Here is a 17,151-nt window from a genome sequence, read left to right as displayed (position 1 = left end):
ATTAAATGTGATGGATCCTTGGATGCTGCCACACAAGCAGTGCCTTTTGTGATCCAGTGGGAATCCAGGCCTCTGCCCTTGCAGCAGGTGAAGTCTGAACGTGGGATGATATCCCTGGAAGGAGACAGACAATATTTGGCCTTTTTGGATGCTGCCATAGCTAGCCTGTGCTCTTGGTCTGTTCCCATGTTTTCTGGGAGAAAGGTGTCCCAGCAAGAGAGTGTGCGGCTGTTGCCTGTGCTCAGGAGGGCGCTGCTGTAGCCATTGTGACAGAAAGCAGGAGGAACAGATTTGTGAGCAGGGACAGGTAATGTGTGTATTGAGGGTGATGGTTGTCTGCAGGTGGCTGCTCTTTCCCTCTTGTCCAACTTCTGTGTTGCAGTTTCAGTGTTTGTGCCCCCCTCTCAGCATGCTCGGAGCCAGGAGCCACCTGACCGTGTTTGGGTGAGCTGAGCTGAGGGCTGGAGCTGCGGTTCTGCTGGGTTAGCGGTACATGCTGCTTTTCAGCCCCGTTTGAGCCTTTCTAATCCGGGTGGCTTAGTCAGCTGCTGCCCCATCATTTCTTTCTGTGTTGTTTTCGGCTGCCCTGGGCCGTCAGCTGACAGTGGTGAGAAAGTGTTGGCTGCTGCTCATTGTGGCTGTGCTAAGTCTGCTGGAGCTGTGATTGTGGCAGTAATCCTCTGCAGGGGGAGGACTCCAAGCCCGGCTGGGTTGGAAGCCAGCCTGGTGTTGAATGGAAATGGCAGTGGCATGCCACTTCCATGGCAGCGTAGCTGTGAAGTGGCCCAGAGCAGCACAACAGCTTAATCCTTGCTGCAGTGCCTGCTCTTTCTGGAAGATCCACAGAAAGCAGGCACGTCCTGCCCCACTCACCTGCATGAGTTCCATGTGCCATCAGGGGTTTGTTGTGCAAAGGAGAGAAGGACCAAGTCATCCTGCTGTGACTCAGAAAGCAGGAGCAGCTGTGCTTGGGCCTTCCCTTTTCTGTGTGTGTAGATGAGCTGCATTTTTTTAAGTGGCATTTCCCTAAAAGGCAGACATACTTTGCCTCATGCAAAGCAAAAAGAGCACTTAGAGTTTTCTCCAAGTTAGTTACTGTAAGGAAAATACAGGATGTATGTTATAACATTTGAAGACTTGTAATGTGTGAAATAAAATTAGGTAGCTGTCACCGCTCTTCTGGCTATTCCTGTAGTCTGCTGCTACATTTTGTGTTATCTTTGTTATCTCTAGCAGTCTCTCCTGAGCTCCTTTTAGGTAAGTCTTTTTCTTTTCTTTTCTTTTCTTTTCTTTTCTTTTCTTTTCTTTTCTTTTCTTTTCTCTTTTCTTTTCTTTTCTTTTCTTTTCTTTTCTTTTCTTTTCTTTTCTTTTCTTTTCTTTTCTTTTCTTTTCTTTTCTTTTCTTTTCTTTTCTTTTCTTTTCTTTTCTTTTCTTTTCTTTTCTTTTCTTTTCTTTTCTTTTCTTTTCTTTCTGTTGTCTGATTCTGCCCTGCACTGTAGGAGAAGATACATGAAAAGTCTGCTTTGGCCCATGTATTTTTGAGGAGGAGAAATCTTGTGCTTTTGCAAGGAGTCTAAATACTGTCCTGTTAACCTGGGTACATAGAGAAGGGAGAGTTCTGGGAGGAGAGATTCATATTCTGTGTGAATACAAAGTTGTATGTGACTGGATTAATTTGTTAATTTGTTTCAACTTGACCAGTATAAAGCAGGACTGGCAAGATCCCAGTGTTCTTGCTGCTGGGGACATTTTGTGCCTCCTGAACTGTTGTAGTTGGCTTGTACTTCGGGAATTGCAGGAGGGAAAGCTTCTTTGAGGCAGCAGGTCCTGACTTCAAAAACAGTGTACAATGAGTGGAGTTATGAACAGCATCCCTAAAAATCCTGGGCTGACAGCAGCCTCATAGTTATCTGGTGCAGACTTGAGGGCACCCTTTCCTGCAATGGTGTCAGCACTTGCCTGTGAGAGTGGCTGAGCCTTCACAGCACAGGTTGACTGAGACAAGTCCTGAAGGTCTGTCTCTGCCCCACTTCCCAGTCTGGAGTGAGCTGTTATCTGTGTGCAGTTTTTGTCTTTCTGTTACCCACTCTTCCCCTCCATGTACCCACATCATAGGAAAGGACATCCATGTTCTTCTCATGGTAGCACATAGGGATCTGTTTTCTCTTTTTCTGTTGAACATCTGTCCTGCCTTGGCAGATGTGTGTGTGTTCCTTGCCTTGACACAATGTCCTGCCATTGACAGACTTTGGATGGTGACAGGTATTGGTGCTCCACCCAGTATCATGTAGTGAAACTCCTCAGTGCAAATGGTGGTTTCCTTTGGTGCCTGCCAAAGTCTATGTCCCATTTCTATAGCACTCTGTGATTTTTTTTTTTCAGTGATTTCATGGTCACAGCTTCAGGGGCTTGTCCCTATGTAGCATTAGTTGGAAGGGGAACAGGTTTGTTGTCTTCCCGGTTCTGTCACACTTGCATGGCAGCAGAGAAATGATGAAGGCAGTTGTCTGAGGCTTCCTTGCAGATGCTGTTGCAGGGTCTGAGGCTTGTCTTTATAGCAGCAGTCCCTCAGGTTATCCTGACTATATTGCTGTGGACACTCAGAGGCAGGGAGAGACCTTGCTGATAAGGCTAACTGCAGAGATCCTTGAAGCTGGAAGGCAGCAGCATGGATGAGAACTGGTTCAGATGCTTAGTGACCCCCTTGCTTGAAGCAGCAGGAGCCATTTACGGCTGGCCACCACTTGACCCTGCTGCTTAGATAGCACTGCCCAAGGGCCAAAAGGCATATTGGGGTGGCATGGGCCTTACCGAGGTAGGGCAATTGCCAGGGAAGGGCATCGCTCCCCTTCATTGTGAGGCAGTGATGTATGGCAGTGAGAAGTGACTAACTTCTCAGCTGGAGCTACACGTGGGGACTTGGCAGGGCTATGTGGGTGGTCAGGCACTTTTGAGGGGCCAGTCTGATGGTGTGGCTAGGAGGCCTCATGCTAGCAACTGAGGAACATGAGGCCTTGCAAGTAGCTGAGTTGTCCATACCTGCAAACTGAAGGGAAGTGTGCTGGCCCTGGCACTGTCTGGCCGTATTCCATGTCATTGTTGGAAACGTGTGACCATCATGATCTGTGTAAGCAAGTAATGCATCACACAGTACTTGTCTGATTGCAGGACTTGAGCCCAGTCATCACCAGTTTCAAAGACAATGTTAGCACCACGTTGTGGGAAACTATTGAACCACAACAGAAAGCACAGGAAGACCCTACATGAAGTATCTTAAAACAAGAGAATCCCAAATCAAATTATCTTTTACATGCAGCAGAAGGGAATCATCAGTCCTCTGTTCCAGGTTCCTTTACAGGGTGTTCACATGGCATACCTTATGTGGGAGACATCTGCCCTCTTCCTCACTGGAACTTTACTGCAGTTCTGGCTGGCCTACCCTGAAGTCACATCATTTGTGTCACCTGATGTGGGGCTTAAGATGATACAAGTGTATATGGCACAGAGGACTAGAACACAGCTATGGATTCCTATTGGCAGGCAGGGGTAGCAGGACAGTCTCCACTACCCATGGCACTATTTCATAGGATTGTTTTACCTTCTGCCTAGCAAAGCTGGTAGTCTCTTTTGAGTCTGCTTCCATTAAGAGGACTTTTTTAGCTTGAGTTCCTGTTCAGCTCAGAGTTATCCATGCTGGTGCATACACGTACAAAAAACTGAGATCCTGGAATTCTTGTAGCATCTGTATGAGCAGCCATAGCCCTCCTAAGAAGAGACTGCTCCCATTTTGTGTGGGTGTCTGAGCTGTGCCTAGAAAGTAGGGGGTTCTTCTGTAATGCAGGTGAAGTGTTGTAAGAGGTTTTTCAGATACCCAGCAAGTGCCAGGTGTGAGTGGAAGTTTTGATTTTGTAGGGGTGGCTTTGCTTTTGTACTTTGAGTTTCATAAATGTGCTTGTAGTTGATCTTCTACTGCCTAGCACTTCTAGGCATGACTCCTGTTTTATAAATTGCTGAGCTAGGCAGTGCCTGTCCTGACAGCTAGTGCTGTGGGACATGACTCAGAACAGAAGTATTTGGTCTTTGGTACAAGTGATATCCCATAGCTGATGGAGATAGATTCATCTACCAAGGACAGCATAAAAGCAAGGGAAACAAATTAATGTTAAATCTAAGATACTCTTTAGAAGGGATATGAATGTGGGAGGTCTCTTTTTGATTCATGGATATGCTCTGATTAAAAGTCAGTATGATGACACATAGGGCACTTGGTCTTGTCTTCCTGTTGCAGCTAGTATCAGCATCATACTTGAACTGTTGTCCTACCTTCTCAGAGTCCAGGTGAAACTGTGAAAATGACCCTTGGTGTTTTCTGCAGCTGGTGAGGTTTATGGCTTGCTCCACTGTTGTTCCTGAATTCCAGAACTTGCCCCTGGGCAGAGATCTTCTGCAAAGCCTGCCCAGTGCCTGTGCAGAATCTACTCTTGTCAGGATATGCCTGGTTCAGAGCAACTTGCTGTGCTATGGTGGAGATGGTGCCTAGTCTTTGAATTCTCTTCCTCAACTCTTTTTCTGTTTTGCTTGCAGTGTATGTAATTATTCCACAGCTGATTTTTTTTCCAGGTCTTGGTGAGCTACACAGTGCTGTGCCCTCTTCAGTGTCAGGAGCTCATTTTGGTGTCTGTATTCCCAAGTAAAAGCTGCTGCTCTCTGGGGGACCCCAGAAGAACACCTGCAAGCTTGACATTTGTGTGCTTTCAGTGGGAGAGATCTTCAGAGAAGAACTTGTTAGACAGAGTAACCAACAGCATGCACAAAAAGACCTTGAATACCTATGTGTTCCTATGTGCTTTTGCTTTGCTAATGTCTTTTTACTGTGCTTTGTTTCTCACAGTAATGAGAAAAATGAATAAAAACTAGAAACCATCTGTTGATCTGTCCTGTTACTGCTGATCAGTTTGTCTTTCTGACAAGGACATTGTGACTACTCATCTTTTGCAGGAAGCCTTCTAGGAGTGTGTGGAATATGTGGAATGTGTTTTATGTATAAGTCTTAGAAGCAAATGGAATGTTATTTAGAGATAAAAGAGTGATTCTAAACAATTTTCTTTCCAATTTTAGGTCTGAGAAGAGACTGACTGTCCCACCACGGTTTCAAAAGGAGTTGCAAGTTCACCTCTCCAGAAGCTCTTCCACAGAGTCAACTGGTATGTCCATTAAGAACTTATTTGTTGACTACTCAGAGTGGGTGTCATGCTAAAAAGCCATTTTAGTAATTGTTTTGAATGAAGATGGGTTTGGATGAGGAATCAAGTTCTGTTAGTGAACCTTTTCTATCTTATTTCATTGTGCTGAGGAAATGTTTTTGCTTGTCAGCCTCGCAGTCTTCTAGTAAAAACATTGGGCAGTAAGTGTCAATGCCAATCATAAAGCTGCTGTGAGGAGTTTGGAAACAGGAGGAGTACATGTAACTTCACCAATGGGATAGGAATCAGGTATAAGGATGAAATCCTGGCTTTCAGGAGTGCGGCAATACTAATCTATCTGTCCAACAAATACTCTTTTCCCTGCATGGCTCAACAGTCGTGCAGCTGATGGGCTTGCAAAATGATGTTGCTTTCTTTGTGACTTGCCAGCCTGATTTCTGAAGCTTCAGGTCTGGTAGCAAATACACCCCAAAAAGGGAAGAGTAGGGATGAGGCAGCACGTAAGTTAGTGGAGCAGTGACTGCCTAATTCCTTCACACAATGTATGAAACTGCCCAGAGCAGCTGAACAGTTGTCACTTTTCTTGCTGTTCTTGGAGGGATTACTTGGATGGAGTGATACAGAAAAGCTGCCTGCTGGGTGGAGACTTTTCCTCAGGACATATCTTGTAATGAAAGGCTAATCATTGGTCTGATTTGTACACCTGTCTGAATACAGAAGAACATTCTTGGTTGTCATGCAGTAACCTTGGTGTGTTTGTACTCAGAAAGAAATAATCTTGTGCTCCTCTTAGAATACTGCCTTAGTGCAGTGTCTCAGCTGTGGTGGGGCTGAGGGTTCTCTATCCTCTTCCAGAATCCCTTCAGAAGGAACATGTAGCAACGTCTTATGAAAATAACTACAGTGACTGAAAATTGATCTTTAAGTAGTTACTAAATATCTGATATTTCCTTAATTCTTTGCCATAGGAAGTGACTGAACTAGCCATGCTTGGCAGGAGAACCACATTTTAGAGTTGGTGGTATGCTGGCAGCTCCCATGTTTAGTTTTTAAGGATGAAGGTAATCATCTGACTTTCTGTTTGTAGGACTGTGTTTACTTCAAAGCTGTATTTTCTTTAAACAGATAGCTTGAATACATCCATTGCAGAGACACATACTGTTGCCTCTGGCTCTTCTGCTGCCGATGTCCATGAACTTCAAAGTCGCATTAAGGAGCTGCTGAGCAAGTACAGTAGTGGTGTCAGGGTGTCCAAGATGCCTCAGATCTATCGGGAAATGTACTGGGAGGACCTTAGCACAGAAGTGCTCTATCAGCTTGAGAACTGGCCTCATGTGTGCACAGTAAGTATTGAGCCATTTTTATGGGAGATGCCATTACCCTATAAATTTCCAAGTGTTCATTTGCCAAATATTATGTGTACCTGCATTTCCCTTCATGCTCTGTAGCAGCGACAAAAAACCTCCACATCCCCACTACCGCACTCCCAAATTGTAACAATGCCTTTTGAAAGTCCAGAAAATCACTGCTGACTGGACTAGTGTTTTGAAGAAGGAAGGTTAGTCTCTGTGGTTTTCTAGAGCAAGTGCTTGAGGTTGCTTACTTGCCACCTCTAACTGACCCCAGTACTGACTACTGAAATAGTGGATGACAGGTGATCTCCATGTCATGTTTGTTGTTCTTGGTTTGGGTTTTTCCCCAATTGCTTTTTATGCTTTACCTCCTCTTAAAGCTGTAAGCTACCTACAGCCTTTGTGAACGTTCTGAGGTCTAACTGTATTTATCTTTCCATAGACTTCTGCAGAGGTCTTTCTCACATCTTAAGCTAAGGAATTTTGCTGTGTGAGTTAGGTTTATGATACAATAACAGATGAAATTGGAGAGTGGTAATACTGGGGGGAGAGATTACAGCTAGGCCCCTTTCTGCCCTCCTTCTGATGCCTGTTACCCCTGATTACCAAGGGTGTTGTTGCCTCTTTTATTAGGAGCTAGTATCTGGCTGAGTGTCCACTTAGAGATCTGACACATGACTTGCCATCACAACTGGGCGGAGGGTCTTCAACTGCTGTACTTCTGTCTCTTCTTCTCCATTCATGGGTGATTTATGGTGTCATGCAACTTTGCATCCAGGCTTTGATTTAGCTTTACTTTAACAAGCCAGTGATATCAATGAAGACTTTCAACTTCTATGGTGTCTGTCAAACTGTGGCACAGAAGAGTATTGAGATAATAAGAATACTTGTCTTCCTGAAGTGCATTTTTTATATGTCCTACTAAGTATTTTCTCATATAAAAGCATTAAACACCAAACAAACAAAAGAAAAAAGAAATTAACTGAGTTGAATAACTCTTCAGAAATAATACTGTTTATGGTGTTCTCACAGATCTTTAAAATGTGTTTGTAACACCTTACGACAAAGTCTAGAAATGTATGCAGTCAGCAGCAGTTTGTTTTGATGGTTGGTGATTGGTTCCTGTGTTATCTATAGAGCAAGCTGTTATGTCTTGAATTGCTTAATTCATGCAGCAAATTTTAGTCTTTTTTTGTAGCTAGTGTTCCAGTCAGTCCTGTTCATCCAGGATCTTTGTTCTGTATTCATTATCTATTTGCTTGTTATCTGTTGGGTCTATCTCTTTCTTTCTAGCATGCAAATAAAGTCATTTAAGCATAAATAAGCGCTGATTAAATCCATGGAAACATTGTAATACAATGGGCACAGTACAACAGCAGTCAGAACTATCAAGTTGTTTTGGCACAATCAATCTTATTGTAGAGAAATGTTAATGAGCTTCTGAAGCCCATTTCAGTTTACTGACTTACAAAATTTGAATTATGGCTCAGGCATGGAGAAGTTTGAATTTGAAAACTACTATACATCTCTTAAATATAATCAGTTCCTGGTTCATGTTGTCTGCAGGTGTACAGTTTTGTAGAACCTTTGAAATGCAGAAGACAGACTGTACCCTCCAGTGAAAGTAAAAGTATCAGATATCTGATCTCTTGTTGGTTTCTTACAATGGGAGTGACTGCCAGGCTCAAAAACATTCCTGATGTTTCTTTTGTTCTCTTCGTAAAGAAAAAGATATTCTTATTGTACTCATTCTGGCCAGTGTAGCATAGTTACAAACCAGCAGACAACAAACCTAATAAACTGTCAGTGTGTCCAAGCTTTTAATTTGAGGACTGTGCTTTGGAGAGTATCACTTCTGATTAACTTTGCATCTTTAAAACTTCTGTTTGAAAGGAAGGAATTTTATCTAGGAAATTGTAATTTCTGTGTTTTTACAACCATGATGGAAATGTTGCCTATTTAGTGAGTTCAAGTCTCCAAATGACGCTGTAAGTTGCAGGTTGATGATCTTGGTTTCAGTCTTTGCCATTCAGTCAGGAGGTACTGAGACGTTGTCTCCATTTGTCTGTTACCTCTCCAGGTCAGTTTGCTTGAGTGTCTTTCTTGTAGCAACATATTTTGCACAGCTAAATGCAGAAGTACAAAGTTACCAAGTAGTGGCTAGCAGTCACATATTGTAGCCCAGCCTTCATAAGCAATGGAGCTGACAATAAATATGCTTACAATCTTACCTTTGTTGTCTAGAAAGACCTCAGCTGATAGAACAATCTGCTTCAACAGCTCTGGGCAGATCCATAGTGTTGCTGAATTGTTTCTTTCACCTCCAGTACTAGTGCTTTGGAAAATGTGATGACTGGCAGAGACCCTCCCACCTTCACTTGTTTTTATCAGAATTTCTTACCTGTTTGACTAATTACTTTGCCATGTGTCTTTGAGCAGCTAGTGATCCCTATTTTAGACTTCCAACTCCTATCTCATTTCTTATCTTTCGACATATTTTTGTCACGAATCCTTCTCACAACTTAGCTGTTTTCTTAGAGTTCTGAGTCAAAGTTACATAGTTTTACTGCATTTGGGCTCAGTCTTGAATCCCTGGGATGCAGGCAGCTGCAGCAGAGGTGTGAGAGGCATGTAGGCATGTAAATTAAAAACTTCTTTTTTTTTTTTTTGTAAGTCACAACCCAAAATGTAATAATAAGTTTATATTTGGTACTGGCAACATGGCTGAATGGTTCCATTTGCAGTCTAAATACAAATACTAGTACTTTGCAGTCTAAATATTTACTGAGCTGTATGCATATTTAAGGGACATTTCCTTGTACATGCTCAGCTCTCCTCAATTACTTGAGCTCTGTGAGTGATTCAGGTGTGATGTGATGGTGATTCAGATATGGCAGTGCAAGAGAGGCCTAAACTCTTAAATCATCTCTCAAAACTTTAGCTTGAATTTTCATGGTTCTTTTCCAAAAGCTTTTAGAGAATTAGGCAGTCCTAGGACATTAGGGAATGTCCTTGTGTTGGTGTTGAGTTAGTTTAAAGTTGGAAATGGAGCATGCCTTGGATAGTTTACCTTCAGCAAGGCACAAAAGTGTGGTGGGATTACTCAGGGGTAACACTTGGACACAAGCTGGTTGGAATTGTAGCAAGTGAGTTTGTAAAGGATGCAAATACAAGTTATTAGCTGGCTAATAATACAGGGTTGTTCAGAGTTGTAAAGACCAGGGCTCTGAAGAGGTATGTAACCTTCTCATACCATGTTTCTGGCCTATAAAATTTCATTGTAATCTTAATTACAGCCATGGACAGAAAGGACTCTTGCTACATTTAAAAAAAGTGGGATTTTTTTCTGTATGGACTTTGAAGCTTGGGAAAAAGGGATCTTGGCATTTATAATAGCTGCATGCAAAGCTATTATATGTCATTATTCCTGTACCATTGATTCATTACTGGAAAATGCAAGTGGTAAGTGTTTGCAAAATAAATAGGAAAGTATTTCAGTTGGAAGGAATCTATCAGCGATCATCTAGTCCAATTGGCTGACCACTTTAGGAATGATCAGAAGTTATATTATGTTATTAGGGGCATTATCCAAATATTTTTTGAATGCTGTCAGGCTTGGGGCATCAACCAAGAAGCCTGGTCCAGTGTTTGACCACCCTCCTGGTGACAAAATGCTTCTTAACATTGAGTCCAAACCTCCCGTGATACAGTCCTCTGCCTAGGAGGCTGTATTTCCTGGTTGATCTACTCTGAGGGTGACCAGAAGTTATTTCCTACAAACTTCACACATTTCCCAGACTTGCTTGTCACAGCAGTATGGTGTTCACAGTAGATGTCTGGGAAGTTGCAGTCTCCAGTAAGAACAAGACGCCAATCCAGAGATTTCTCTTGAGCGCTTCTTGGTAGCAGACACTGCAACACTCATTTGAAACCAGGGTCTCTCATCCACGTCATCACTAATAGTAAGGGCTATGCAGTCAAACCTCCCCTTTTTATACAGTGTAACTCCTCTACATTGCCTGCCCTGCCTACCTCTCCTGAAGAGCCTGCAGCCCTCCATCCCGGCATGTCAGGTATGGCGCTTGTTCCACAAGTCTTGCTGGCACCAGAGAAATTGTAGCTCTGGGAACTAGCCAGTGCTTGACATTTATCCTGTTGATTTCTCATACTCTGTGTGTTGGCATACAAGTATTTCAGATGTGCTCCAAGATCAAGTCCAACCTTCAACCAAACACTACACTGGCAACCATGGCACAGGTTGTCAGTCCAGTCATTTACTGAATACCTCCAGGGATGCTGACTTGGCCACCTCCCTTGGCACACTGTGCAATATCTGACCCCCTTTTCAGTGAAGAAATTCGTCTTAATCTCCATCCTGAACTCGCCCGATGCAGCTTTAGCCTATGACCTCTTGTCCTGTTACTGGTTGCCTGGGAGAAGAGACAAACCCCCACCTGGGTACAGCCTCCACAAAGGGAGTTGCAAAGGGTGGTAAAGTCATCCCTGAGCCTCTTCTTCCTCAGGCTAAACAACTACAGTTCTTTCAGCCACTCCTCATAGGAATTACCCTCTCCAGCTCTAACCCTTCACCAGGTCCTTTGTCCTTCTCTGGACTTGGTCCAGCACCTAAATGTTTTTCTTGTCATGAGGGGCCCAGAACTGTACACACAACTTGAGGTGTGGTCTCACCAGTGTCAAATATAGACGGACGGTCACTGCCCTGGTCCTGCTGGCCACACTGTTGCTGATATGGCCAGGATGCCATTGGCCTTCTTGGACACCTGGGCACAGTCCTGCTGCATGTTCAGGCGCTGTTGGCCAGCATCTCCCTTTTTTTGCAGGGCAGTTTTCTGGGTGCTCTGTCCCAGCCTGTTGCACTGCATTGCACTGCACGGGGCTGTTGTGACCCAAGGGCAGGACCTGAGACTTTGCTTTATTAAACCTCACACCTCTGGCCTTGGGCCATTAATCCGCCCTGTCCAGATCCCTCTGCACAGCCTTCCTGCCCTCCAGCAGGTCGACCCTCCCACACAGCTTGCTGTCATCAGTGAATTATGCTGTAAGTACAATCAGTCTCATACAGATCCTCAGTAAAGATTTTAAACAGGATTGGGCCAAATACTAATTCCTGAGGAACACCACTTGTGACCAGTCCCCAGCTAGATGCAGAACCATTCACCTCCACTCTCTGGGCCTGGCCATGCAGCCAGTGTCTAACCCAGCAAAGAGTGCTCGTGTCCAAGCCAGCTCTTCCAGGAAAATACTGTGAGACAGGGTGTCAAAGGCTTTGCTCAAGTCTAGGTAGACAACATCCACAGCCTTTCCCTCATCCTCTGGGGAGGTCACCTGGTCATAGGAGGAGATCAGGTTGGTCACCCTGCCTTTCCCCAAACCCATGCTGGCTGGGCCTGATCCCTTGCTTGTCTGGTGTGTGCTAGGTGATCACACTCAAGATGATGTATTCCATAGCCTTTGCCAATGCCAAGGTCAGGCTGACAGGCCTCTAGCTCTCCAGATCTTCCTTCTAACCCTTCTTGTGGGTGGGCATCATGTTAGCCAACCGCCAGTCATCAGACCTCCTTGGTTATCCAGGACTGAGGGCAGCTTGGCAAGTGCTTCTTCCAGGTGCCCTAGTACTCTCAGGTGAATCCCATCCTGCTCCATAGACTTGTGTCAGTTACAGCCAAAAATGTATTTCATCCATCAGGACAGATGGATCCTGTTAGACCCTATCATACCTTGTGCTGCAGAAGTTCTTCCATGTCTGTAAAACTCAAAAGTTTTGGTGAAAACACCAATCCTAGAGCCGGTATTTTTGTAGAATGAATAAAAAGTAGACACCTTTTAATTGTCTGAATGAAGTATGCATATTGAGTTGATTCTAGAGTTATGTTGTGGAAATTACTGCCTTAGTCTTTGTCTGTTTTCTGAAGGAATTGGTAGAAAAATAGCACTACCAGTCTGAATTTTGAAATTCCACTCATGCTGGAAGAGATACATTTGCTTTTCAGCAGTTTTAGAGCAATGATGTTCCTTTCTGTAAAATATTCTACCAGCTCTGGCTACATACCGGATTAACTATTAATATGTTGTTATCAGAGGGCAGTTTTATCTCTGTAATCTATCATTGCTCAGTCAGATTTTTTACTGCTTTTTAATAAACATTAAGATAAACAATATGTAACACAAAAGCATATTGTTTAGTGACCTTAAACAGTGTATTGGCTGACGCTGTATGAAAAAGCGCCTCAGACTGGAGAACATTTACCTGGCTGTTTACTATGAGGAGGAGGTTTTAAAAGGTAAAGGATGTCTTTCTTTGCTTCACTTAATCTCTTGGATGTCTGATAAGGTATGGACCAGTCTGTCAGTCTTGAAACTGGAAAAAAAATTGGAGAAATTAAGGGAGAAATTAGCATATATTTATTTCTTCACTGGTTTGGGGGTGCTAGATTGGTTTGTTGTTTGGTTTTTGGTTTGGGGTTTTTTTTTGTAATAGTCACTACAAGTTGAAGATTATCATTACAGAAAGGTAGAGAATTTTTTAGATCAGAATGAGGCCTTCCTGAAATGACAATGAGATGTTGCCTAATTGACTGGTAGGATATTTTATTTTCTCTTTTTTTTTAGCTGTATTTAGTTCTCAGATTATTATTCTTATTTTCATTTATACATGTTGGGACTTTCTGCAGAAAGTAAAATTAAAGGCCTGGGAGGATGCCAGGATTGTCTGGTAAACAAATTGACATAGGACTGAGACTGTTGTTTTCTGAATCTGTAACATTCAGAGTGAATTAAACAGGTATGCTCAGAAAAGAGAAGGATTGCCACAGTAGAGAGCTATATTCCTTGAGAAATTTTGGTTTTGTCAGGTCTTTGGTCTCAGAGAAGGAATTTCTATACTACAGTTAAGCTGCGTGAAGCAAGAGTCATCCTTCTAAACAGAGAAACAGCCTTAAAAGAATAAAAAATCCAGCTCTAATGTACTTTGCACATGAAGGAGACAGTGGAACAGCTATCACATCTGCTCGTATGTATGAATGAAGGTTCACAGTTTTATACAAACCCTAAAAGCTCTTTCCAGTAGATGAGCTCTTGAATTATGTTAACTTTCTTTTGCCATGGTCATTGGAGAAATCGGTGTTTAGACACAGAGCCACTAGCCATTTAGAACAGAGTTCAGAGCACGCAAGACATGTCCTATCTAAAATGTAATTAGATGTGCTGTACGTACTTCAGCAATGAGCTGACTACAGTTGGTGTCAGCCTCACTGAGAAAATGGTGTTGTAGCACATGTGGAAATGAGCCAGTTGATGACAGAAGCTCCAGAATAACTTCGCTCTCCAAACAGTGCTAGAGCAGGCACAGTTGAGATACCTGAACTCGGTCCTGGTGATGAGTGATTAGACAATATGATGAGCCACCAAATGAAGTCAGACTCCATTTGACAACATCTTTCCTTTTTCCTGCAACCTGTACATCTCCTGTGTGCTAAGATTGTGCTTTCTTGACCTTGTAGGAGAACTTCAATATGTTATGAGGTAAAGGCTATTACAGCCAAAAAGAACTGCTGACAAATTTGTCTGCTGATCCTCAGAGCTGGCATAAAGATGTGAGGAATGGGGCAACGTCAACAGTATAGGGTTGTTAGATTGACTCAGCTGTCTTACTGCATCACAGTTTCCTTTATAATTGTGTGTTTTCAGAAGCCAGAATCTTGTAAGCACAAGAAACTGGAGATCATATATCTTCACTGTGATGTGCAGGGTAATGAAATGGGAGGGCAAACAGGATGGGTAGAAAGGGGCAATCTAAAGACACTCTTGAACCTTGATAAGCTTGCCATCCCAGCCCTGAGCACAAGCTGAACATGAACAGAGGGTATCTTGACAATATTCTTCAGTTTAACAACAAAAGAAAATAAAAAATATACACAGTATGACTTGTAGTCTAACATTTCAGTTAAGTTCAGAAGAAATGACTGCCAGAGACAGAATCACTGAGGTTGGAAGGGACCTCTTTTTATTACCTAATGCAACCCCCATGCTCATGCAGGGTCACTGCAGTCTGTCCAGGTCTGTATCCAGTCATGTTTTTAGTAATGGACATGCTACATCTTTTCTGGCCAACATATTCCAGTCCTGTTTCAACTTCCCAGTTGATAAGAGGCTTGGCTAAAAACAACTATTTTGATGTGTTTTTTTGTTGTTTAGGGTAAGAAGATAGGTATCATAGCTTCCCATAAAAAATAATTAATTGCATATCAGACTAGAAGCTGTAGAAGCTGGACTGGATTCCAAGGATTAGCTGTAACTGGATGATGTAAGAAGCTTCCACATCCTTGTAAGGAAATAGCTCCTTACTGAGTGATGCCACTATGTGCAGTGGGGATCTTCAGCCTTTCAGGAGCACGGGCCAAGTCTGTTTTTTTTTTCCCAGATTTGGTTGCTCTGGATACATACTCAGCAGTTCGATAGCTTAAGCTCAATTGCTTTCAGAAGCAGCTACTTGGAAGCACAGGGAGGAGTTGAATGTTAATGTTGAAGCAACATTTCACCATTGCCTAGGCAGACCTGAACTGTAGAGGGATGGGCAAAACCAGTGGAACCTGAAGTTGTGGTGGCTGCCAATGACAGAGAAGAGGTGCTGTCAGCCAGTGTGTGTGAATGCAAGGTAGTGCTGATCAGGGCCAGAAATATCTTTCTCACTGCTTTGAGCTCCAACTTACTAGGAGTTGAACTTCAGGTACTGTTGAGGAAAGTCAGGTAGGTGAGAGCTGCCTTCACATTAAAGCATTTGTCTAAGGTGCCTGTCACTAAAATGTTTCTGTGTACTATCTGTGGTATATATGCTGTGGTAGTTGGCTTCCATGTTGCATATTTTAATCAAATCTGAAAGAACTCCTGCACCACACTTCTAACAAATTCTCACTGAATCAGGGTGATAGTTCTTATTTGTATTTTAGAGCCATCTTTGAGAATCTGTTCGATACCAAGAATCTAGAGCCAGACTTCTTGTTTGCTGCACAAGATGAGACTGTCACTGACAATAAATGCTAACTTAGTTTGCAGGTTTTCTTTTCCTATCTTGCAGAAGAATGGCAGAAAATAACTGCATATGCTAGTTTGAATGTGACCCTGAAACTGAAGGACATTGACTCTCAATAGAAACTCTGATTTCAAGGATGTGGTTTTTCCAGTTCCTTCTTAGAAGCCATTGATGCTCCAGGAGGTTACCAGTATATGATTATCACTATACACACAGTTAAGCAAGGCTGGCATTGGAAGGGGGTTACTTGCTTTAGTTTATATATGTTAGTGCAATGGATTTTTTTGAATGTTGTCAAGCATATATGTGGTTGAAGCTTTTGTCCTACTAACACATCCAGGAGCATGTCGGCCTTTGTCCTCGCTGTGTGTGTATGTCAAAACAAGGGGACTTGCTCTTTTGCATTCCACTTGGTTACAATGTCAGTATTTATCTTGGGTGTATTTTTTTATTTGAAGTTTTATTATTTGTGTCTCCAGATTTCAATTTTTAAGGGCTGCCACTGTTATTCAAGCCCAGGACAAAAAACAAAAATATTATTCTGTGTAGAACAGTTTCACTCTCTGTTGCCCTCATAACTCATTCTGCCAGCTGTTACCTCTGCTTTGTATTCCATAATGAAGAGGTGACAAGAGGCAAGGTCACAGAATCACAGAATATTCTCAGTTATAATGGACCCACAAGGATCATTGAATACAACTTAATGTATTCAATGTCCTGTGCAGAACATCCCCAAGAATCACACCATGTGCCTAAGAGTGTTGTCCAAGTGCTTTTTGAGCTCTGTAAGGGTTGGTGCTGTGAGCACATTCCTGGGGGCTGTGTTCCAGTGCTCAAACCACCCTCTGGCTGAAGAAGAGTTTTCTTGATACCCAACCTAAACCTCCCCTGACACAATTTCAGGCCATTCCCTCTGGTTCTGTCACTGGTCACCAGAGAGAAGAGATCAGTGCCTGCCACTCCTCTTCACCTCACAGGTGTACGCTTCTGCAACTCAGTCTCCTCCAGGCTGAACAGAATGAAGACCTCAGCCACTCTCAGTAAAGTATTCACCTAAGGCCCTTTTCTACCTTCATTGTCCTCCTATGGGTGCTCTCTAACAGCTCAATGTCTTTTTTCCATTGTATCAGCCAAAACTGCTGCCAATGCAGAGCAGGACAATCCCCTCCCTTGCCTGGTTGCACCCCAGGACATAGATGGCCTTGCTGTCTTCCAGGACACTGCTGACTTATTGACATCAATGACCCTCAGGTCCCATTCCATGGAGCTGCTCTTCAGTCTCTTGTTCCCCAATCTATACACACATCCAGATTTGCCCCATCCCAGGTGCAGAATCCAGCACTTCCCCTTGTTAAACTTCATATTTGTTGCTGGTTTCCCAGCCCTCTAATTGATCAAGGTCAGTTTGCAAGGCCTCCCTGCCTGTGTGGGAGTCAATAGCTCCTCCTGCTTTTGTATCTTCTGTGATCTTGCTTAGTGCAAGCAAGGTCATCTATGAAGATGTTGAAGAGCAAGGATAGAGCCCTGTGGAGCTCAACCAGTGACA

General features: G+C 43.1%; 1 protein-coding gene across 1 annotated transcript in view; it reads left to right on the top strand.

Annotated features, from left to right (window-relative positions):
• TDRD7 (tudor domain containing 7) overlaps positions 1-17,151 on the top strand; it is a 40,974-nt gene that overhangs the window by 8,838 nt on the left and 14,985 nt on the right. Inside the window, exons 4-5 of the mRNA XM_062512809.1 lie at positions 5,119-5,204; positions 6,330-6,547. Coding sequence (XP_062368793.1) covers positions 5,119-5,204; positions 6,330-6,547 — 304 coding nt within the window. The remainder of the gene's footprint in view (positions 1-5,118; positions 5,205-6,329; positions 6,548-17,151) is intronic.

This window comes from Cinclus cinclus, chromosome Z, assembly GCF_963662255.1.
Source record: "Cinclus cinclus chromosome Z, bCinCin1.1, whole genome shotgun sequence".
In the NCBI taxonomy this organism is placed as follows: Eukaryota; Metazoa; Chordata; class Aves; order Passeriformes; family Cinclidae; genus Cinclus; species Cinclus cinclus.
Note: the sequence above shows the minus strand (reverse complement) of the source record. Positions and strands in the feature narration are given on the sequence as shown.